At 45.8% G+C, this 19852-nt stretch overlaps 1 protein-coding gene across 5 annotated transcripts in view; it reads right to left on the reverse strand.

Moving 5' to 3' along the window:
- The window catches only part of pald1a (phosphatase domain containing paladin 1a), a 327452-nt gene that overhangs the window by 210617 nt on the left and 96983 nt on the right, over positions 1-19852 (reverse strand). For all 5 annotated transcript variants that reach the window (XM_070865787.1, XM_070865785.1, XM_070865789.1 and 2 more), the window contains 4 exons: positions 14141-14320; positions 9044-9208; positions 6768-6928; positions 525-600 (listed from right to left, as the gene is read on the reverse strand). In XM_070865787.1, the coding sequence (XP_070721888.1) occupies positions 525-600; positions 6768-6928; positions 9044-9208; positions 14141-14320 (582 nt within the window). The remainder of the gene's footprint in view (positions 1-524; positions 601-6767; positions 6929-9043; positions 9209-14140; positions 14321-19852) is intronic.

The following is a 19852-nucleotide window of genomic DNA, read 5'->3' on the forward strand; positions in this document are numbered from 1 at the left end:
TGGCTGCCGCATTTCCTACATTACAACAGTGACTACGCTACATTCTTGACTGTAAAGCGCTTTGGGACATCCTGAGTTCGTGAAAGGTGCTATATAAATGCAAGTCACTCTTTTATCTTGCTGGGGTACGGTTGTGCAGGCAAGCCCAGCCATCTAATTTCTCACCAAAGACCGGCTTCTTTGTATTCCTGATGCTAAATTATCTGCTTTTGTTTGCGATGTTGGTGGAAGGATAAATATTGGCCGAGTCACCGAGGAGAACTTTCTTGCATTAAAGTAGTGCCATGGGATCTTAAACGGGGCCTCGGTTTAACATCTCAACCAAATGACGAAACCTCAGACAGTGCAACTCAGTGCTGCACTGGAGTGCCAGCCTGAAGTGGGACTTAAACCCACAACCTTCTGACCCAGAGCCAAGAGCTACAACCGACACCGTCAAAAGAATCGGAGGGAAAAAAACACCAAAGGTCTGCAGATTTAGAAGTTTTCAATGGTCCCATTTTAGATGGAGTTTGCATACTAACCCTGAGTGAATGAATAAAGGTGTCTATCTGTGCTTGTAGAGGTAGCCCATCCACGGACAGCGGTAACCGATGGTATCTAAAATAGCAGGCATCAAACAAGGCATTAGCACAAATATGAACCAAGATACACACCCTCAGCCCATTGTATACCCTTAGATAATTGATTGTTAGCAGCTACATACTAATAAATCTTCATTACTGAGGCCCATGGGATGTGATTTAGTGACTGAATGAATAAGGTCTAAATGACAAATCTGTAAGTGAGTTCTCAGCACCTCGACTGGGATTATAAATTAAATCCCACTGGTTTTCATCCGTTTCCATCCCACATTGAAAATTAATCTCGGGACGAATTAGTTAATATCAATGAAGAAAAAGTATCAATGAGCAGTGGCAGTGGGTTAAATGAGACAGTATGGGGTAAAAATGGAGAGAAAATGATGTTCTGGGAGTGCACGATTTTGCACTGAGTGACTCTTGTTTTGGTACCAGCAGTGTGAAAGTGGAATTTACACTCTCGACCCGCTGCAGGCTGTGTGAGCTGAATTAGGTCACGGTTGGGTCACACTAGAGTGTTCATAAACACTTCAAATAGATTGTTTTTTTAAAAATTGAATTAAAATATAATGTTGGAAAATTACTGAATGGGAAGTGTGTGGTGTAAATTCAACGTGCACTGAATCACGAGGCTATTAAAAGGATGTTTGGATGGTGATTTAAATATGGTGACCGCGTGGTCGTTGTATGAATTAGTGATCCCAACACAGAGCTACATATAGGGGAAGCGCGCATCGGGGATTTGGGCGCTAAGGATGCTATCAGCAAAATCTGATAACATCAGTATCCAAATTCCTGGAATTCCACACCCAGTTTTTGAAGCTGTTCACAAGTATCACTCATTCATAAAATCCATCCCAGTAGGAATAGGTTATTCTGCCACTTTTATTCATTTGAAACCACATTGCATCAAAATGAAAGTGGCGAGACAATAATTTAGCTATCAAGCCCACTCAAGTAAGAGTTTGAGTGATCACCCCACTGGACTTTGCACCAATTGTAGTACAACTTTAACCCAGTGTAAATTTTCAGTTTACAAAGTGCTGAAAGGGTCTGTTGGAACTGCTCCACCTATCTCCGAATATTTAAAGTTAGCCGCAGAAACATCATCCACTTACCCCACTCACAACTTTAACATACGAGCCTGCCTGACATTTGATTCAGTGCTCCATTGTTGAAGGTACTATCTTTCGGATAACACATTAAACCAAGACGACATTTGCCTGTTCAAGTGAACGTTCAAGATGCCAAGAAGCATTTGAACTGGTGTATGGAGTTAACATAAGAACGTAAGAAATAGGAGCAGGAGTAGGCCATACGGCCTCTCGAGCCTGCGCCGCCATTTAATACGATCATGGCTGATCCGATCATGGACGCAGGTCCACTTCCCTTATTCCCTTACTGGTTAAGAAACTGTCTATCTCTGTCTTAAGTTTATTCAATGTCCCAGCTTCCACAGCTCTCTGGTCACCATTCCTCCCTCAACCACTTAAAATAGATTAACTGACTCATCTCATTACTAATTTGTGGGACCTTGCTACGTGCAAAGTTGGGCCCTTGATTTATTGTGTCATCCGAAAGACAGCACCTTCAGCAATGCAGCACGCCCTCAAGTTTCAGGTTGGATTGTGCAGAGGCAAGAGTGTTACCAACCACGCCAAGTGGACATCTTATACCGAACGTGTTCTCTTCCAGACACTTGATGTTAAGTAGGACGTTCCAGTAAAACAGTGGGAAATATATCTCTTTTACATAAACATGGAAATGTCAAATAGAGTTTTGGGAGCGAGAACTGTGGCATCTTGCAAAGGTACATCAGTGGAATCAGACTAAACAACTCGAACGAGGGCTTTGGTTCAAACATTTGTTTTTTCACAGGAACATTTCAACACATTGTGAACATAACCTGAAAACACCAAAATTTAGCTTCCTGCACATTTTATTTTGTTAGAAAGTGTGTTAGAAAGACAAGCCTGAAGGCTCTGTGCCTCAATGCAAGGAGTATTCGGAATAAGATGGAGAATTAACTGCACAGATAGCAGTTAACGGGAATGATGTAATTGGCAACACGGAGACATGGCTCCAGGGTGACCAAGGCTGGGAACTCAACATCCAGGGGTATTCAACATTTAGGAAGGATAGACAGAAAGGAAAAGGAGGTGGGGTGGCATTGCTGGTTAAAGAGGAAATTAATGCAATAGTAAGAAAGGACATTGGCTTGGATGATGTGGAATCGGTATGGGTGGAGCTACGGAATACCAAGGGGCAGAAAACGCTAGTGGGAGTTGTGTACAGACCACCCATCAGTAGTAGTAAGGTTGGAGACAGCATCAAACAAGAAATTAGGGATGCATGCAATAAAGGTACAGCAGTTATCATGGGTGACTTTAATCTACATATTGATTGGGCTAACCAAACTGGTAGCAATACGGTGGAGGAAGATTTCCTGGAGTATATTAGGGATGGTTTTCTAGACCAATATGTCGAGGAACCAACCAGGGAGCTGGCCATCCTAGACTGGGTGATGTGTAATGAGAAAGGACTGATTAACAATCTTGTTGTGAGAAACTCCTTGGGGAAGAGTGACCATAACATGGTAGAATTCTTTATTAAGCTGGAGAGTGACACATTTAATTCAGAAACTAGGGTCCTGAACTTAAGGAAAGGTAACTTCGATGATTTGAGGCGTGAATTGGCTAGAATAGACTGGCAAATGATACTTAAAGGGTTGACAGTGGATACGCAATGGCAAACATTTAAAGATCACATGGATGAACTTCAGCAGTTGTACATCCGTGTCTGGAATAAAAATATAACGGGGAAGGTGGCTCAACCGTGGCTAACAAAGGAAATTAAGGATAGTGTTAAATCCAAGGAAGAGGCATATAAATTGACCAGAAAAAGCAACAAAACTGAGGACTGGTAGAAATTTAGAATTCAGCAGAGGAGGACAAAGGGTTTAATTAAGAGGGGGAAAATAGAGTACGAGAAGAAGCTTGCCAGGAACATAAAAACTGCAAAAGCTTCTATAGATATGTGAAGAGAAAAAGATTAGTGAAGACAAACGGAGGTCCCTTGCAGTCAGATTCAGGTGAATTTATAATGGGGAACAAAGAAATGGCAGACCAATTGAACAAATACTTTTGTTCTGTCTTCACGAAGGAAGACACAAATAACCTTCTGGAAGTACTAGGGGACCGAAGTCTAGTGAGAAGGAGGAACTGAAGGATATCCTTATTGGGCGGGAAATTGTGTTAGGGAAATTGATGGGATTGAAGGCCGATAAATCCCCGGGGCCTGATAGTCTGCATCCCAGAGTACTTAAGGAAGTGGATAGTGGTTGCATTGGTAATCATTTTCCAACAGTCTATCGACTCTGGATCAGTTCCTATGGACTGGAGGGTAGCTAATGTAACACCACTTTTTAAAAAGGGAGGGAGAGAGAAAGCGGGTAATTATAGACTGGTTAGCCTGATATCGGTAGTGGGGAAAATGTTGAAATCATTTATTAAGGATGAAATAGCAGCGCATTTGGAAAGCAGTGACAGGATCGGTCCAAGTCAGCATGGATTATGAAGGGGAAATCATGCTTGATAAATCTTCTGGAATTCTTTGAGGATGTAACTAGTAGAGTGGACAAGGGAGAACCAGTGGATGTGGTGTATTTGGACTTTCAAAAGGCTTTTGACAAGGTCCCACACAAGAGATTGGTGTGCAAAATCAAAGCACATGGTATTGGGGGTAATATACTGACATGGATAGAGAAACGGTTGGCAGACAGGAAGCAGAGAGTCGGGATAAACGGGTCCTTTTCAGAATAGCAGGCAGTGACTTATGGAGTGCCGCAGGGCTCAGTGCTGGGACCCCAGCTCTTTACAATATACATCAAAGATTTGGATGAAGGAATTGAGTGTAAAATCTCCAAGTTTGCAGATGACACTAAAATGGGTGGCAATGTGAGCTGTGAGGGGGATGCTAGGAGGCTGCAGGGTGACTTAGACAGGTTAGGTGAGTGGGCAAATGCATGGCAGATGCAGTATAATGTGGATAAATATGAGGTTATCCACTTGGGGGGCAATAACGCGAAGACAGAATGTTATCTGAATGGCAGCAGATTAGGAAAAGGGGAGGTGCAATGAGACCTGGGTGTCATGTTTCATCAGTCATTGAAAGTTGGCATGCAGGTACAGCAGGCGATGAAGCAGGCAAATGGTATGTTGGCCTTCATAGCTAGGGGATTTGAGTATCGGAGCAGGGAGGTCTTACTGCAGTTGTACAGGGCCTTGATGAGGCCTCACCTGGAATATTGTGTTCAGTTTTGGTCTCCTAATCTGAGGAAAGACGTTCTTGCTATTGAGGGAGTGCAGTGAAGATTCACCAGACTGATTCCTGGGATGGCAGGACTGACATATTGGATCAACTGGGCCTTTATACATTGGAGTTTAGAAGGATGAGAGGGGATCTCATAGAAACATATAAGATTCTGACGGGACGGGACAGGTTAGATGTGGGTAGAATGTCCCCGATGTTGGGGAAGTCCAGAACCAGGAGACACAGTCTTAGGATAAGGGGTAGGCCATTTAGGACTGAGACGAGGAGAAACTTCTTCACTCAGAGAGTTGTTAACCTGTGGAATTCCCTGCCGCAGAGAGTTGTTGATGCCAGTTCATTGGATATATTCAAGAGGGCGTTGGATATGGCCCTTATGGCTAAGGGGATCAAGGGGTATGGAGAGAAAGTAGGAAAGGGGTACTGAGGGAATGATCAGCCATGATCTTATTGAATGGTGGTGCAGGCTCGAAGGGCTGAATGGCCTACTCCTGCACCTATTTTCTATGTTTCCTCCCCCTCTCTCACTCCAAACTGGTACAGGTGGCAGGATACAAGTCCATGGGCTATGCCGCTGAAGCGTGCTAGGCTAGAGTGAGATGGTCATAGGACTGGCTCAACCAGGCCATGACATTTTATCTATGAGTGTGTCAGTGAAAGAAGGCACAAAAAGATCAGTCTTTCACCATGGTCATTTAAAAAACGTTCTCCCCTTTTCTCGGCAGTATGCTAGGGTACAGTTCCAAGGTGACTGCGGTCCTTCAATAACTCACCAATGTTGTCAGTCCTAATGCTGTAACCTAAAAAGCTATGGACCAAGAGCTGGAAAGTGGGATTAGGCTGGATAGCTCCTTGTCGGCTGGCATAGACATGATGGGCTGAATGGCCTCCTTCAGTGCTGTAAGTTTCTATGATGTATGTGTGAGCCTGTACAGAAAGAGCAGGCAAGCGACTAAATGGAGGGGGAGCTTAGCAGCTGATCCCAGTTCTGCTCCCAACCCATCCCCCTTCCAATACTCATTCCAGCAAGGCCATTGGACAATGAGCAGGAACCCAGATGTATTTTTCCTCTCCCATTCTGGTGCCTCTTGAAGGTAACTGTAGCATCGCCAGTAATTCCCTAATTCTAGGCCAGGAATCAAACCCGTGCTTCTGCCCCAGCACTACCCCAAGGGATATATTAGAGGTGCTTGGTATCTGTGTCATTAGTGTACCTTACAGGTTGCTGTCTTCAACTAAGGAGGGTAAAGATGCTGGGTCTCCATCAAGCTAGAAATTAATTGATATCTCTTGGCACAGAAGAAATACATATTTGAGCAATTTTTTCCAGCTAAACATTGAGGGGTGTATTCACCTCAAGTATTTACTTATCTTTCAGTAGCAATCTTGGAACAGCAGTCCATTTGGCACCAAGTCCCACCCAAGCCATCCTTCGAATGAGGGTAAGGGTGCCCAATTAATGTTATTTGTTATTGCAGTTATATGTTGGGAGTCCCTGGCCAAAGACCACCCTAAGTGGAGGAAGAACATCCGGTAGGGGGCTGAGCACCTCGAGTCTCGTCGCCAAGAGCATGCAGAAAACAAGCGCAGGCAGCAGAAGGAGCGAGCAGCAAACCAGACACCCCACCCACCCTTTCCCTCAACCACTGTCTGCCCCACCTGTGAGAGACTGTAATTCCCGTATGACTGTACAATCACCTGAGAACTCACTTTTGGAGTGGAAGCAAGTCTTCTTCGATTCCAAGGGACTGCCTATGATGTTGTGGATTCAATGACTACTTTTGTTTCAAGACAAAACATCCCAAGTATGCATGTCATCGGCTCTTTATGAAAACCGTAGTAACTCATGCTCCATACCTGCAAGAAGGCTTGGTAAAGAAAGGTCTTTTGTAAACCTCTTCTGTTACATGGATGTCCTCTTCACAACGAATACAGATGGTCTGAGGCTCATCCTTAAAGTGTTCTATGTCGTTATAGACATAATTGATATTTTCGTTCAACTGGGCAAAGTTATAAAGCTGAAAATTGAAAAGCAAAAATGTATATAATTTTAATTTCTAATAAGATGTGATTGCTGCGATATTCACTAAGTACAATCTCCATTTTGGTTACTATGGTAGCACTATTAGTTTGGATGCAATGATGTGCCCAAGCTCTCTGATGGCACCATTGGTACAAACGCTGTCTATTAGATCAGAAAAGTCCCATGTGCCAATTATCATGTCCTGATTGAGCTGACTTAAGCTGATCTCAGTTAGTGCAGCAGTTGGGTTGGACAATTGACCACGGCATCCCTAATGTAGAAAGGTGCAAAAAAATTAACAAGAGCTTCCAGTGCTAACCACTATGTAGTGATACTCCTGAAAAGGGTTGTCGGGTTGGGCTCAGCTGTGATGCTCCAACAGTCAAATAGCCAGTCAACATCCACAGCATAACCTTGCACGTGAAGAACAATCAGTTAGATATGGTACTGCAGCCCATGAAACTCAGCAAGAGTCAACATCGCGAAGGTTTTGGTTTCCATATTTACCAAAAGATATACTTACTTTGGAGGCAGTTCAGAGAAGGTTTACTAGGTTGATTTCGGGGATGAGAGGGCTGACTTATGAGGAAACGTTGAGTAGGTTGGGCCTCTACTCATTGGAATTCAGAAGAATGAGAGGTGATCTTATCGAAACGTATAAGATTATGAGGGGGCTTGACAAGGTGGATTCAGAGAGGATGTTTCCACTGAACTAGAACTAGGGGGAATAATCTTAGAATAAGGGGCCGCCCATTTAAAACTGAGATGAGGAGGAATTTCTTCCCTCAGAGGGTTGTAAATCTGTGGAATTCGCTGCCTCAGAGAGCTGTGGAGGATGGGACATTAAATAAATTTAAGACAGAGATAGACAGTTTCTTAACCGATAAGGGGATAAGCGGTTATGGGGAACGGGTGGGGAAGTGGAGCTGAGTCCATGATCGTATTAAATGGCGGAGCAGGCTCAAGGGGTCGTATGGCCGACTTCTGTTCCTATTTCTTATGTTCTTATGTTTCAAGTAATGACTCCAGATTATCCTGGAGTTCAAATTTCACACATTTTTGAAATGTAACTTCACTGAGAGATCACATAATATGTGCCCAATTCCTTACATGCTATTACATTGCAATATTATCTTCCGTGACTATATTTTTAATTTTTTATAAATATTATGGGGCCGAAATTGACCCCTGCCGCAAATGGGGTGCACCGACCGTTTTTTTTTTAAGGTTTTCTCCGCCGCAATCCATGGGGCAGGGATCCGAAAGAAATTCAGGTCTTCGAATGTTTTTTCCAGCGGGGCAGGGTCCCGGGCGGGTGCGGGGTGAAAGTGGCCTTTAGTCGGGTCGGCCGCCCCTCCCAGTCATCAGCGCCTCACCAGGGAAAACAGTCAGGGACACCGACTGATGGCCAACTCGCTCCTGCGGGGCAATTTCCCGCATGGGGAGGAAAGGGGCTCACCTCGGTCAGGGGTCGACGCGTGCCCGAGGGGGCGGGAGTGCAGGCAACGTGGAATCGATTACCGCTACAGAACCCAGGTAGGGCAATTTAAAAAATGGTCCTTACTCCGCACCGACTAGGCGAAGAGCCATTATTGAGGCGTGACCGCCATTTTGGGCAGTCACTGCTCTTAAAGAAAGGGGCATTTTCAGCCCCTTGGTCCATTGCATGTGGGACAAGGAAGGAAAGAGCAGACCAGCATTTATATACCACCTCACCAACAACAATAACTTGCATTTATGTAGCATCTTAAATGTCATAAAACATCCCAAGGCACTTCACAGGAGCGTTATCAAACGTAAAACTGTCACAGAGCCAAAGAAGAGATATTAAGACAGGTGACCAAACCCTTGATCAAAGAGGCAGATTAAGGAGTGTGTTAAAAAGAAGGAGAAAGAGATGGAGAGGTTTAGCGAGGGAATGCCAGAAGTTAGAGCCTGGACAACTGAAGACACAGCCAACAATGGCGAGAACGAAGTAGGACATGCACAAGAGGCCAGATTTGGAGGAATGCAAAGTTCATCTTGTCTCTCAAATATTTCAAAGCACATCACATGCAGTGAAGAGATTATCTGCAGTAAAATGTTGAGGATGAATACGACCCAAGTCTACCTCCTTCCTGATGGTCAGCTCTAGGTTTTCCACTTTCACATCTCTCCCTAGGTTGTGAAGGTTTTCGTGAAGATTTTCTTTGCTTCTGGGAGTGTATGGAATAAAGTCATTTTTCACATGCAAGAAGACCACAGGCTCCTCCCGAACACAGAAAAACAGAATTTCCTGCAAAGAAAAAGAACATTTAATAAACAAGAAAGGCATTTATATAGCGCCTTTCACAACTTCAGGAAGCCCCAAAGCTCTTTACAGCCAATTACGTACTTTTGAAGTGAGTGACTGTTGTAATGTAGGAAATTCAGCAGCCAATTTGCGCACAGCAAGCTCCCAAAAGCAGCCATGTGATAATGATCAGATTATCTATTTTAGTGATGTTGGTTGAGGGATAAAGATTGGCCAGGACACTGGGGAGAACTCCCCTGCTCATCTTTGAAATAGTGCTGTGGGATCTTTTACATCCACCTGAGAGGGCAGACGAGGCCTCGGTTTGACATAAGTCATTTTGGTGTTTGGCTGTCTGGCTTGACACCTGCAGTGGAGGGAGGCGGGGGTGAGGAATAGATTCACTCTCCGATTGTGGGAAACACTGCATTTATTGCTCTTTCCCTTGCTCTGAGGCTACTTCAGAGTGACATTAAGAGTCAACCATATTATGGGACTGGGTGAGGTGTAGATCAGACGAGCTCGGAGTGGCAGCTTCTCTTCCCTGGGATCAATGAGCCAACTGTGTTTTTTAAAACAACAGTTTGGCAGCTTTTCATGGATTTTTCTGGTGCTAACCCACAAATGACTGCATTTATTGAGTTCAACGTCACAACTTGACATAGTGTGATTTGAACTCGGATGTTGCCAGTCCAATACCATAACCAATAGGCTACTGTATCCTCAGGCAGCACCATAGACCATTCAAGTAGGACTTTTCCCTCTGTTGCCTTTCCATGTCTCCACGCCCCCCCACCTGCTCTCAGCTGGGAGATCCCATCTGGCCTTGATATCTCACCACCTGACACCAGGCATGACTTGAACTGGCTTCCGTCCCTCTGGCACTGAACATTGGCGAACACTCAGAACCAACTGCACCAGCAACAAGGCAGCAAATGAATACAGCAGGGTTCACTAGATAAGCAAGGTTATAACCATACATAGAACAGGTGTAAGCCATTCAACACCTCGAGCCTATTCAGCTAATGTTACAGTTCATGTTTGGTAACACTTTCAATTAATGGAACATGAACACATCGTTATATCTGCTTTACGTGCTCTAATGTTTGCATTGTGCAAAGCTCCAAGTCAGCAACAGAGCCTTGTGACATTGCCTCAAATCTGTAATGATGATGCAACTTTTATCAATGGTTTATCTCCTTTTCATGAAAAGAGTATCTTCTGCGATCTGATCAGTGTATTTTTCATTAGTTTATATTAATGTTCTCTGTTCTTACCATGCTGTCTAATTTTAACATTACACTCAGGATTGACCTTAACGAAAACAGTTCAGGCTGGATTGTAGGCTTTTATGTTTTCGGGCGATAATGACGGCGGGATGGGAAAGTTAGAGGCCGGGAATAATTTGCGCCTCAGTAGTTAAGTTTGGGCATCTGGGCCCTGCGTCAGGGGGCGGAGCGCTGAGGGAGGCACTGTATACCTCTTTGGGCGCTAGCATGGGCCGGCCCGGGAGCGCTCCGAGAGACGTCGGGGGGGACCTAAAAAAAAACAGAAAAACATTTCCAAACATTGCCCACGCCACGCAACACAAATCGCACAAAAATTTAAAATAAAAAACACTTGCACTTACCTTTACAGCACATTACCTTCCTCTCCGCCGCCGGAATTGTGGGACCACTCTGATTTTCCAGGCGGTCATTGCGGGCACACTTCTGAGCGGACGGATCGGGCGGGAGTCAAAACTCGCGCCGGTGTCACAACCAGGGGCGTTGCACACCCGGTGCAGCTCTTCCCGGCAGTGCTGCTCAGCGCGGCCGCAAAACCCGACCGGAGGATCGCGGCGAGGCGCTGGAGATCTCACCGCCATCTTTCACGCCACTCTGCGGCCAAACCCCGAGCACAAAGGACCGGAAAATCCAGCCCTTAATATTTTATATACTTCAACAAGATTCCTCCTTACCTTTTGCTGGATTGCACAGATTGAACTCATCGGTCAATCAGATCCCTCACAATGAATGACATGCAGCCAGGAGAGAACAAGTTGAACATGCTCTTTTGGGTACCTTTGCTGTCAGTTGTCACGTGTCAGTTTGGCTCAGTGGATAGCACTCGCACCAGAGTCAGAAGGTTGGGCAGTCAAACCCACTCCTGAACCCGAGCACATTATCTCGGCTGGCAGTTCAGTGCAGTTCCAAGGGAGCGCTGGACTGGTGAAGTTATCGCCTTTCAGCCACTGAACTCCAGGTTCCAGTGATGCTCACAATCCCCTGCACTGTTCAAAGAGCAGACACTTGTGGTGTGCAGGTCAACATTCTTCCCTCAACCAACACTGCCAGAAATAGAGTAACTCATCGAACATCTCGTGTGTGTTTAATCGGGCCTTGCTGTGAGGAAACATGGCTGCTGCATTCACCTACATAGCATTGATGCATTTCAAAGTAATTCATTAAACGGGAAATGCTTGAGAGAGGCCTGAAAGACTTGTTGAGGCACTGTGGACATGGTTTAATTGCTGTTCTCCACAACAACCGACCATAGATCCAGGGAAAAGTGCACAGAATGAGAAACGAGATCAATCGATAGACGCAATGCATTACTGGGTTATCCACAGGGGCCCAATTGCAGGAGCGGGCGCACACCAGGAGTGCCCTTGGGTCTTGCCTGGGGCAGAAAATCCCAGCACTTCTCGGGCCGGACAGGATTTAAGTGAACTGCGCCTGTCTAGCACTAGGCCAACAAGGGAGGGGCAGGGAAATATGCTGCCCCATGTCAAGCACCATTACCCAGCTGGGAGAATGAGTTGGCAAACCTGCTCCAGGTATTTGCTGTTGCTGCCCTTCAATAATATAAAGCAATTTGATTTTCCATTTGCCTTGTTGGGAATCCATGTTTACAGCGGTTGCTGGATTATCTCTTTGATATCAAGATCGTGCCATATGACAGACTATAGGTGTAAGATTTGTCCAAACACTAGATGACACAACATGTGGTACACCAATTCATAAAGTACCTATGATTTCATTTTTAATGGTAATATTAAATCATCTCATTAGTTAACAAGTTACAAAGAAATCCGATAGCCCCAATCCAGCTATATTTATTCTTAATGAATGTTCCTGTGTTTTTGCCCCATCCAAATCCAGCCAACTTCCGCACATCAATTGGGCTTTACTCATCACCTCTCCTTACCCAATCATCATCGATTATATCTCTGTTATAATCAAAGTTTGTGAACTCGTTACTGTCCGTTTGTGGCGGCCATGCGGCAGAATCCCGTGGCCGCCGCTTTATCATCAAATGGCCGCCCGACCCAAATTCAGGTGGGGGATTTTTCGGCCTTGTCCTGATTCCCCACCGATCCGGATGACCGCTGCAAGCGTGTCATCAGAATGCACGCTGCTGCTCTCCCTCACCTGAAATTCACCCAAAAAGATCGATCCCTTGCCGCGCAGTGCCCCCGACAGCTTTCTGTGTCAGTGCACCTTATCCTGAGTGAGCGCGGCCCGGCAGCACAGTGGCCCTTCAAGGGGAGGGACCACTGCCGCGGCCGCCATGTATTTATTTTTGCCGGCCAACTTCCCGATCGGCCGGCAAGCTAGTGCCCACTGGTTCAGCTGGGCCGCCAACGGGCAGCCTGGCACACCCTCTGGTGTGCTGGCCCGGTCAAAACCCTCCCTGGTGGCTCAGTGGCTGAAGATGAAAACTAACAGATTCTCTCCCCTTTAACGGAGGGGAGAGAGCATGGTGACGCACACGCACTGTGACATCACCACCACTCCACCGCTGAGTGACAGGGGCGGAGTCCCGGTCCCAACCCAAATTCAGCCCCTTCCCGTCAATCTTCCACCCCCCACTATGACCAACTTCCGTGGGACTTTGGAAAAAATGTCAATGTCCTGAAAATCGATCATCTGACTGCCTCATGGATCCCAGCGGTAAAACCAGGTCGGAAACTCATTGGTGCGCCAGCTTTCTGGTGTACCTGAATTTCGGCCCCAGAGTCTCTACACACTGCTGCAAACAGAACTCATGACTGAAACTACAGCAAAGTCTCCCAACAAACACAAGATTATTGGTCAGTGATTATGCAGTGAGCGGGGTATAGATACTGAATACAAATTACATACGTCGAATCAATCCCATTTACAGCCATGCAGTCTCCTGGTGTGACTGACGGGGGAATTACCCAATCATCTTCATTCTGACTGGGATTTGTGGGGTTACTAAATGCAGCCGTTTTAAGATTGTAAAACTAAGGGAGAGTATCAAAGCTCCAGGATACCACCGAGGTCAGAATGAGAGAGAAAAGATGATGAGGTAAATTGGGATGCAGTGCGAAGCAACGCTCCCCCTCATTTGCTTTTGGGGCCCCATTAAAGCACTGCGTGGCCTAATCAAAGTTTTGCACATGCGCGAAATTTCACGTTTGCGAAGCCAGTCCCAGGCTGTGCGGGACCGACACACAGTGCGGTTTAAAGGCAACGTTGGTGCGAAGGGGTCATTAAACTTGGGTTTTAAAAGGACGGAGTTTCACAGTTTCGATATCCCGAGATACAGTGAGTTTGGGTAGGAGAGTTTGAGAGTCCTGATTTTAGCTCATTAGCCGAGATGATCCGGTTGATATTATTTTAACACTGGGGGTAACTCCATTCATTTTAAACTGGTTAATGTTATAATAAGACCGGGGCTGTCCTGACTAGCCAATCATTTTAACGCAGCCTCACCTTCAAATCTGCTGAGACAGTGCTGAGCAGAATAGGAACTGGCTCCGATAACCAATTCCTGAGCAGAAGGTGGTCACGCACTAAAATAACACAGGAAGTTCCATTTTTGGCAACAGCATTGAACAACTAGACACAATTCTTGAACTGTGTGGGATTGGGTTTCCACACAGGGGACTGAAAGACTCGACGTGAAACAAAGCTGGCCACTGACCTCGTAGCCTTCCTGCTGAAACACTTGGAGAACCTGTTTGAAACCGTTAAGACTGGGTTGTCCCATTCCAAACACTGGATAGCTCCCCTTGGCTTGCCTGAAGTTGGGCACTCCGTAGTTGCCCGTCGTGTTCAAGACGTCTATCTTGTTGTAGATGTCACAAACCATAAAATATTTTCCCTGAAACACAATGAAAAGTTAAATTGTTGGCGAATCTAAAGGCATACCAAGTGAGAGTGGCAGGATTCAGATTATCATCATTTAAATAAACGCCTGAGTGATTAGAGATGGACCGCCAGGAATTCCCTCGGACAGGGTCCCCGATCGGTCACCTTACCTTCACCGTAAGATCGGCTGAAACCCCGTTTGCACAGTTTGACGAACAACAACTTATATTTATATTGCACCTTTAACATAATAAAAATGTCCCCAAGGTGCTTCAGAGGAGTGTTATCAAACAAAATTTCACACCGAGCCACACAGAGATATTGGGCCTCTGCTAGAATGGTGCAGCTCCATGAGGTGCGGGGACTTTGTAATACAGAAACGGCGCCGATTTCTTACCTCTGTATTCTCCCCGTTGGTTCCAGGCCTGTGGCCTGTGGCGTAGTGCATCGGAGCCTGTGGTGGGTGGAGCTACAGCCCTGCGCCGAAAAGAGTGCCGGCAGCTGCGCGCGTGCGCAATGGAGTCTGCGCGCGTGCGCAGTAGCTCCTGGCCCTCCCAGCACATCCTGGCTCCGGGCGATCCTATCCCTGGCTGAAGGGACGACGTGATATTCGCCACCCCTATCCTGGGTTGAGTGGCCTGCCGCACAGGCCAGCCGCTGCCTTCCCACGCTGAGGGCTACAATAGACAGGTTGGTGGGGGAGGGGGTGGGGAAGAGTTTTGATCCGGCTGGGGGGCACGGGGGAAGGAAGAATCTTCAAAGATTTTTCAGTACTTTAATATCTAGCTATCCTTAATAAAAATATACTCAGTTTAATCAGGCTGATAGCACCTACACCCTGTCTCGCTGCTTGGGATTTTACAAAAAACTAGCATTCCTATCATAACACTGTCATTTGGAGGCCACCTGCACTGATCTCTTAACTCACCGCAGAGTTTTTCAAAACATACAAAAGTGGCCACTTACTCTGGCCTAACTTCGTTTGGAGTAAGTTTTAGCTGGCTAAACTTGCTTAAAGGGCCAAAACAGGCATAGGTGGCTGGTAACGCCCCCTTTTGAACAAAAAAAACAACTAAAAAAAAACTAACTAACTCACTTATACTGGAGCAACTTAAAATTAGGAGAATCGCGATTTTTAAGTTATTCCAATAATATCTAGTTGCTCCAAAGAAAACGGAGCAACTCCTGGGGAAATTTGGACCCAATATTAAGAGGTATCTTAAAGGAGGAGAGGTAGAGAGGCGGGGAGGTTTAGGGAGGGAGTTCCAGAGCTTGGAGCCAAGGCAGCTGAAGGCACGGCCACCAATGGTGGAGCGATTAAAATCGGGATGTGCATGAGGCCAGAATTGGAGAAACTATCTCATACACCCCCATACAATAAGTTCAGTACCCTCCTTCAAGTCAAGCTCACTTTTATTACTGCACAATATACTGGCAGAGAGTTTGCCACACTGACATAGACTTGGGATCAAGAACGAGGGAACATAATCATAAAATTAAAGCTAAGGAGCGAAATTAGAAAGCTCTTTTCCACTCAGAAATGTGGAATTCTTTCTTCCAAAAGGCTGTGGATGCTGGAGGCAGTTGGAGCTTTCAAGACTAAAATTGATAGATTTTTGTTGGGTAAGGATTCCCAAGGGATATGGAGCTGAGGCGGGTAAATAGAGTTGAGTTACAGATCAGCCATGATCTCATTGAAAGGTGGAGCAGGCCCAAGGGACTGAATGGCCGACTCCTGTTCCAGTGTATGATAGGGGTACACTAAAAGGAATTTTAATTGCCTCGGGTTCTTTGATTTGATAGACAAGAACCTCTTGAATACAACACCGTTTTTAATCAGGATAACCACTGGGGATTTTTTTTTTTACAAAGAGGATTTTTGTCAACAAGCTCAATCAACGTTAGTCTACACTGGGCCCTTGGACAGTGTGATTGTGTCTCTTGAGGTGCACAGGACTGCAACCATACTCGCTTTTCTTTTGCACACAAGGTTCCAGTCATGCTGATGCCCAGAGAAGTGCCTGCCACATATTGTACACAATCCAATCACTAATAAACATGAAGGTGAGCCAGCGCAGCCCGTCACTGTTGAGACAGTCCATTACCAGCTGCTGCTTCAATCGCTGCAACGCTGGATTTTAAATGTTGCGAAAGGACTCCGTGACGGAGCGTGTAACTATGCAAACACTCAACTTGGACTCTAGCCTTAAAGGGACACTGCCACCAAAGGAAGGGGAGAGGAACAATGGGAAAACAAACGAGAAAGTGTTCACAAACGTGTGAAGCAGTGGTGAAAATCCCGGCCAATGCATCACTCACAGGTAACGTCATTGTGATAAAACTGTTGCTGTCTATTCTTACTAAAACAAAGACGTCATTCGCAGCCGAGTCCATGAAGGAAGTGCCCCTTTAAATTGCGCTCATTGACAGTAGCCAAGCAACATACTTTCCTTGCATGCATGTATTACACACATTAACATGGCAATATGATCAGACAGCGATTGCATTGTATTCAGGTGGGGAATTCGTCTCAACTCAGTGAGTTGTGATCTGGATGGCACTGAAAGAATGGTGGAAGCAGATTCAACAGTAACTCTCAAAACAGAATTGGATAGAGACTTGAAAAGGAAACAATTGCCGGGCTTTGAGGAAAGAGCAGGGGAGTGGGACTAACTGGATAGCCTCCTTCTGTGTCGTAAGATGCAATGAAATCTCGGCAAAGGATGTAACTATGTGCGGTAAGCAGAAAATGTTGCCCTTTCTTTGGGATTTTGCGCAAATTCCCGCAATGTTTCCTCCCTCCGTCCCCCTCCCCTACCCCCACCCCACACACACACCTCTGCAAACATTAGCGCATCTCTGCTCTCCTGTTATCTTGTCTTGAAGACCCGGGGTAAAAAATGATTTTGGGCAGTAGCGCACAACCCTCATCATCTCATCTCACTCTCATAGCCAGTTCCTCGGAAATCGAGGAAGACTTGCTTCCACTCTTAAAATGAGTTCTTAGGTGGCTGAACAGTCCAATACGAGAACCACAGTCCCTGTCACAGGTGGGACAGATAGTCGTTGAGGGAAAGGGTGGGTGGGACAGGTTTGCCGCACACTATTTTAGGGAGGTACTGACCGGATATGGCGCCATGACACTCCGACCACTTCCATGAGCGATGGAAGAGAAGACCAAGAGGCTCTAAATTATTTTCGTGGGTCCCGGAGGATAAGGATCTGGGCCGCTTCACCCTTGGAACCCCCCCCCCCGCCCCCACCTACTCCCGTAATCGTGATCCCCCCCTTCTCAGCTCTCCGTGACCTAACCTTCCTAGTGGCAGTTCTGGCCTGCTTTCTGTTGCTGAACCTGGCGAGCTGTGTTGGGACACCTGATGACGTCCTGCAGATCGCCTGCCGAATGTAAATCATCATCATAGGCAGTCCCTCGAAATTGAGGAAGACTTGCTTCTCAGGTGACTGAACAGCCCAATTCGGGAATTCTCGGGTGAGTTTTCAGGAGACTGAACAGTCCAATTCGGGAATTACAGTCTCCGTCACAGGTGGGACAGACAGTGGTTGAAGAAAAGGGGTGGGTGGGACTGGTTTGCCGCACGCTCTTTCCGCTGCCTGCGCTTGATTTCTGTATGCTCTCGGTGATGAGACTCGAGGTGCTCAGCGCCCAACAGACAGGAGAGCATTGGCCGCCCGATATTGAAGACAATGGAACTGAATATGGGGTGGGGCATATATTGAGCCGCCGATGCGAAACCGTCCATGCCAAATTTCCACCCCACTGACTCATTCTGGGCCCTGTGGTGCCAGCAGCCATTCAGTACCTCCCATTAAGCGGTTGTTATTTATGTCTGAACCCAAACAAAGAAGTGAGAGTTTCTGATCAGCTTTATTTTAATGCTGGTGGGAACTCTAGGCTCGAGTCTCCGCAACTATTCTACCACTGGGGCATCACAGCTGATCCCAATTTTGTTCTTGCTCGTTATCTATAGAAGGAAAGAAAGAGAGAAAAAGAAGGCCTCGGTTCAACATCTCATCTGAAAAACTTCATCTCTGACACTCCCTCAGCACTGCACTGAAGCGTCAGCCTAGATTTTTGTGCTCAAGTCCCTGAAGTGGGACTTGAACCCACAACCTTCTGACTCAGGGGGGTGAGTGCTACCAACTGAGCCAAGGCTGAATACTGAGGTTGTAGGCTTGTAGTGGGGTACACTTATATAGCCATGAAAATTCCACCGGTACCTCACCCCAGCCATGACTCCTCACTTGTGAGCCAAAGTGCTGGATGCTGACAGACTATTTATTCATATTGGGCATCATGGTAGTGATCACAAGTGCTAACCCAGCAATGATAAACCAGTTGTAGACTTCCTACTACTTATAAATGTGTAGCAAATAAAAGGATAGTTAAAGGAAGGGTGGGTCCAAACCTTGGAGGCAGAGGGCATGACTGAGCTACTGAATGAGTACTTTGCATCTGTCTTCATAAAAGAAGAGGATAAAGTTAATGTCGCACAGAGAAGGGGGAAGCTGAGCTCGGATTAAAAAAAAGAGAGAAAGGAGGTACGAAGTAGATTTGGCATCATTCAACATCGATGAGTCACCCAGTCCAGATGGGCTGCTGAGGGAAGCTAGGGTGGAGATAGCAGAAGCTCTGACCACAATCTTTGTCAGCAGAGGACTGGAGGATTACAAACATTACACCCCTATTCAAAAAAGACGAGAGAGAGATGAACCTGGTAACTACAGGCCAATCAGTCTAACGGCAGTAATGTGAAACTACGAGAGACAAGGATAAAATTAATTCTCCCATGGGTTAATAAGCGACAGCCAGCAGGATTTGTTAAAGGTAAATCATGTCTGACTAACCTGATTGTGTTCTTTGATGAAGTAACAGAGAGGATGAATGAAGGTAGTGCAAAGATCTTGTATATATGGACTATCAAAAGGAATTTGATAAAGTACCACATAACAGACTTATTCAGAAAATAGAAGCACATGGTATTAAAGGGACAGTAACTTGGGTATGTAATTCGCTAGGATAAGAGGCAGAGAGTAGTGATAAACAGATGTTTTTCTGACTGCAGAGAAGTATGCAATGGGTCTTGCAGGGATTGGCGTTAGGATTATTACTTCATTTGTTATGGCAGGAAACTATAGACCAGTTAGCCTAACAGCTGTCGTTGGGAAAATGCTGGAGTCCATTATTAAGGAAATAGTAACAGGACATTTGGAAAAGCATAATAGTCAAGCAGAGTCAGCATGGTTTTATGAAGGAGAAGTCATGCTTGACAAATTTGCTGGGGTCCTTTGAGGATGTAATGAGCAAGGTGGATAAGAGGGAACCAGTGGATATGGTCCATTTGGATTTCCAGAAGGTATTCGATAAGGTGCCACATAAAAGGTTACTGCACAAGATAAAAGCTCACGAAGTTGGAGGCACTATATTAACATGGATAGCAGATTGGCTAACTAACAGAAAACAGAGTGTCAGGATAAATAAGTCATTTTCTAATTGTCAAACGGTAACTAGTGGGGTGCCACACAG

Source organism: Pristiophorus japonicus, chromosome 22 (assembly GCF_044704955.1).
Source record: "Pristiophorus japonicus isolate sPriJap1 chromosome 22, sPriJap1.hap1, whole genome shotgun sequence".
Taxonomy (NCBI): Eukaryota; Metazoa; Chordata; class Chondrichthyes; family Pristiophoridae; genus Pristiophorus; species Pristiophorus japonicus.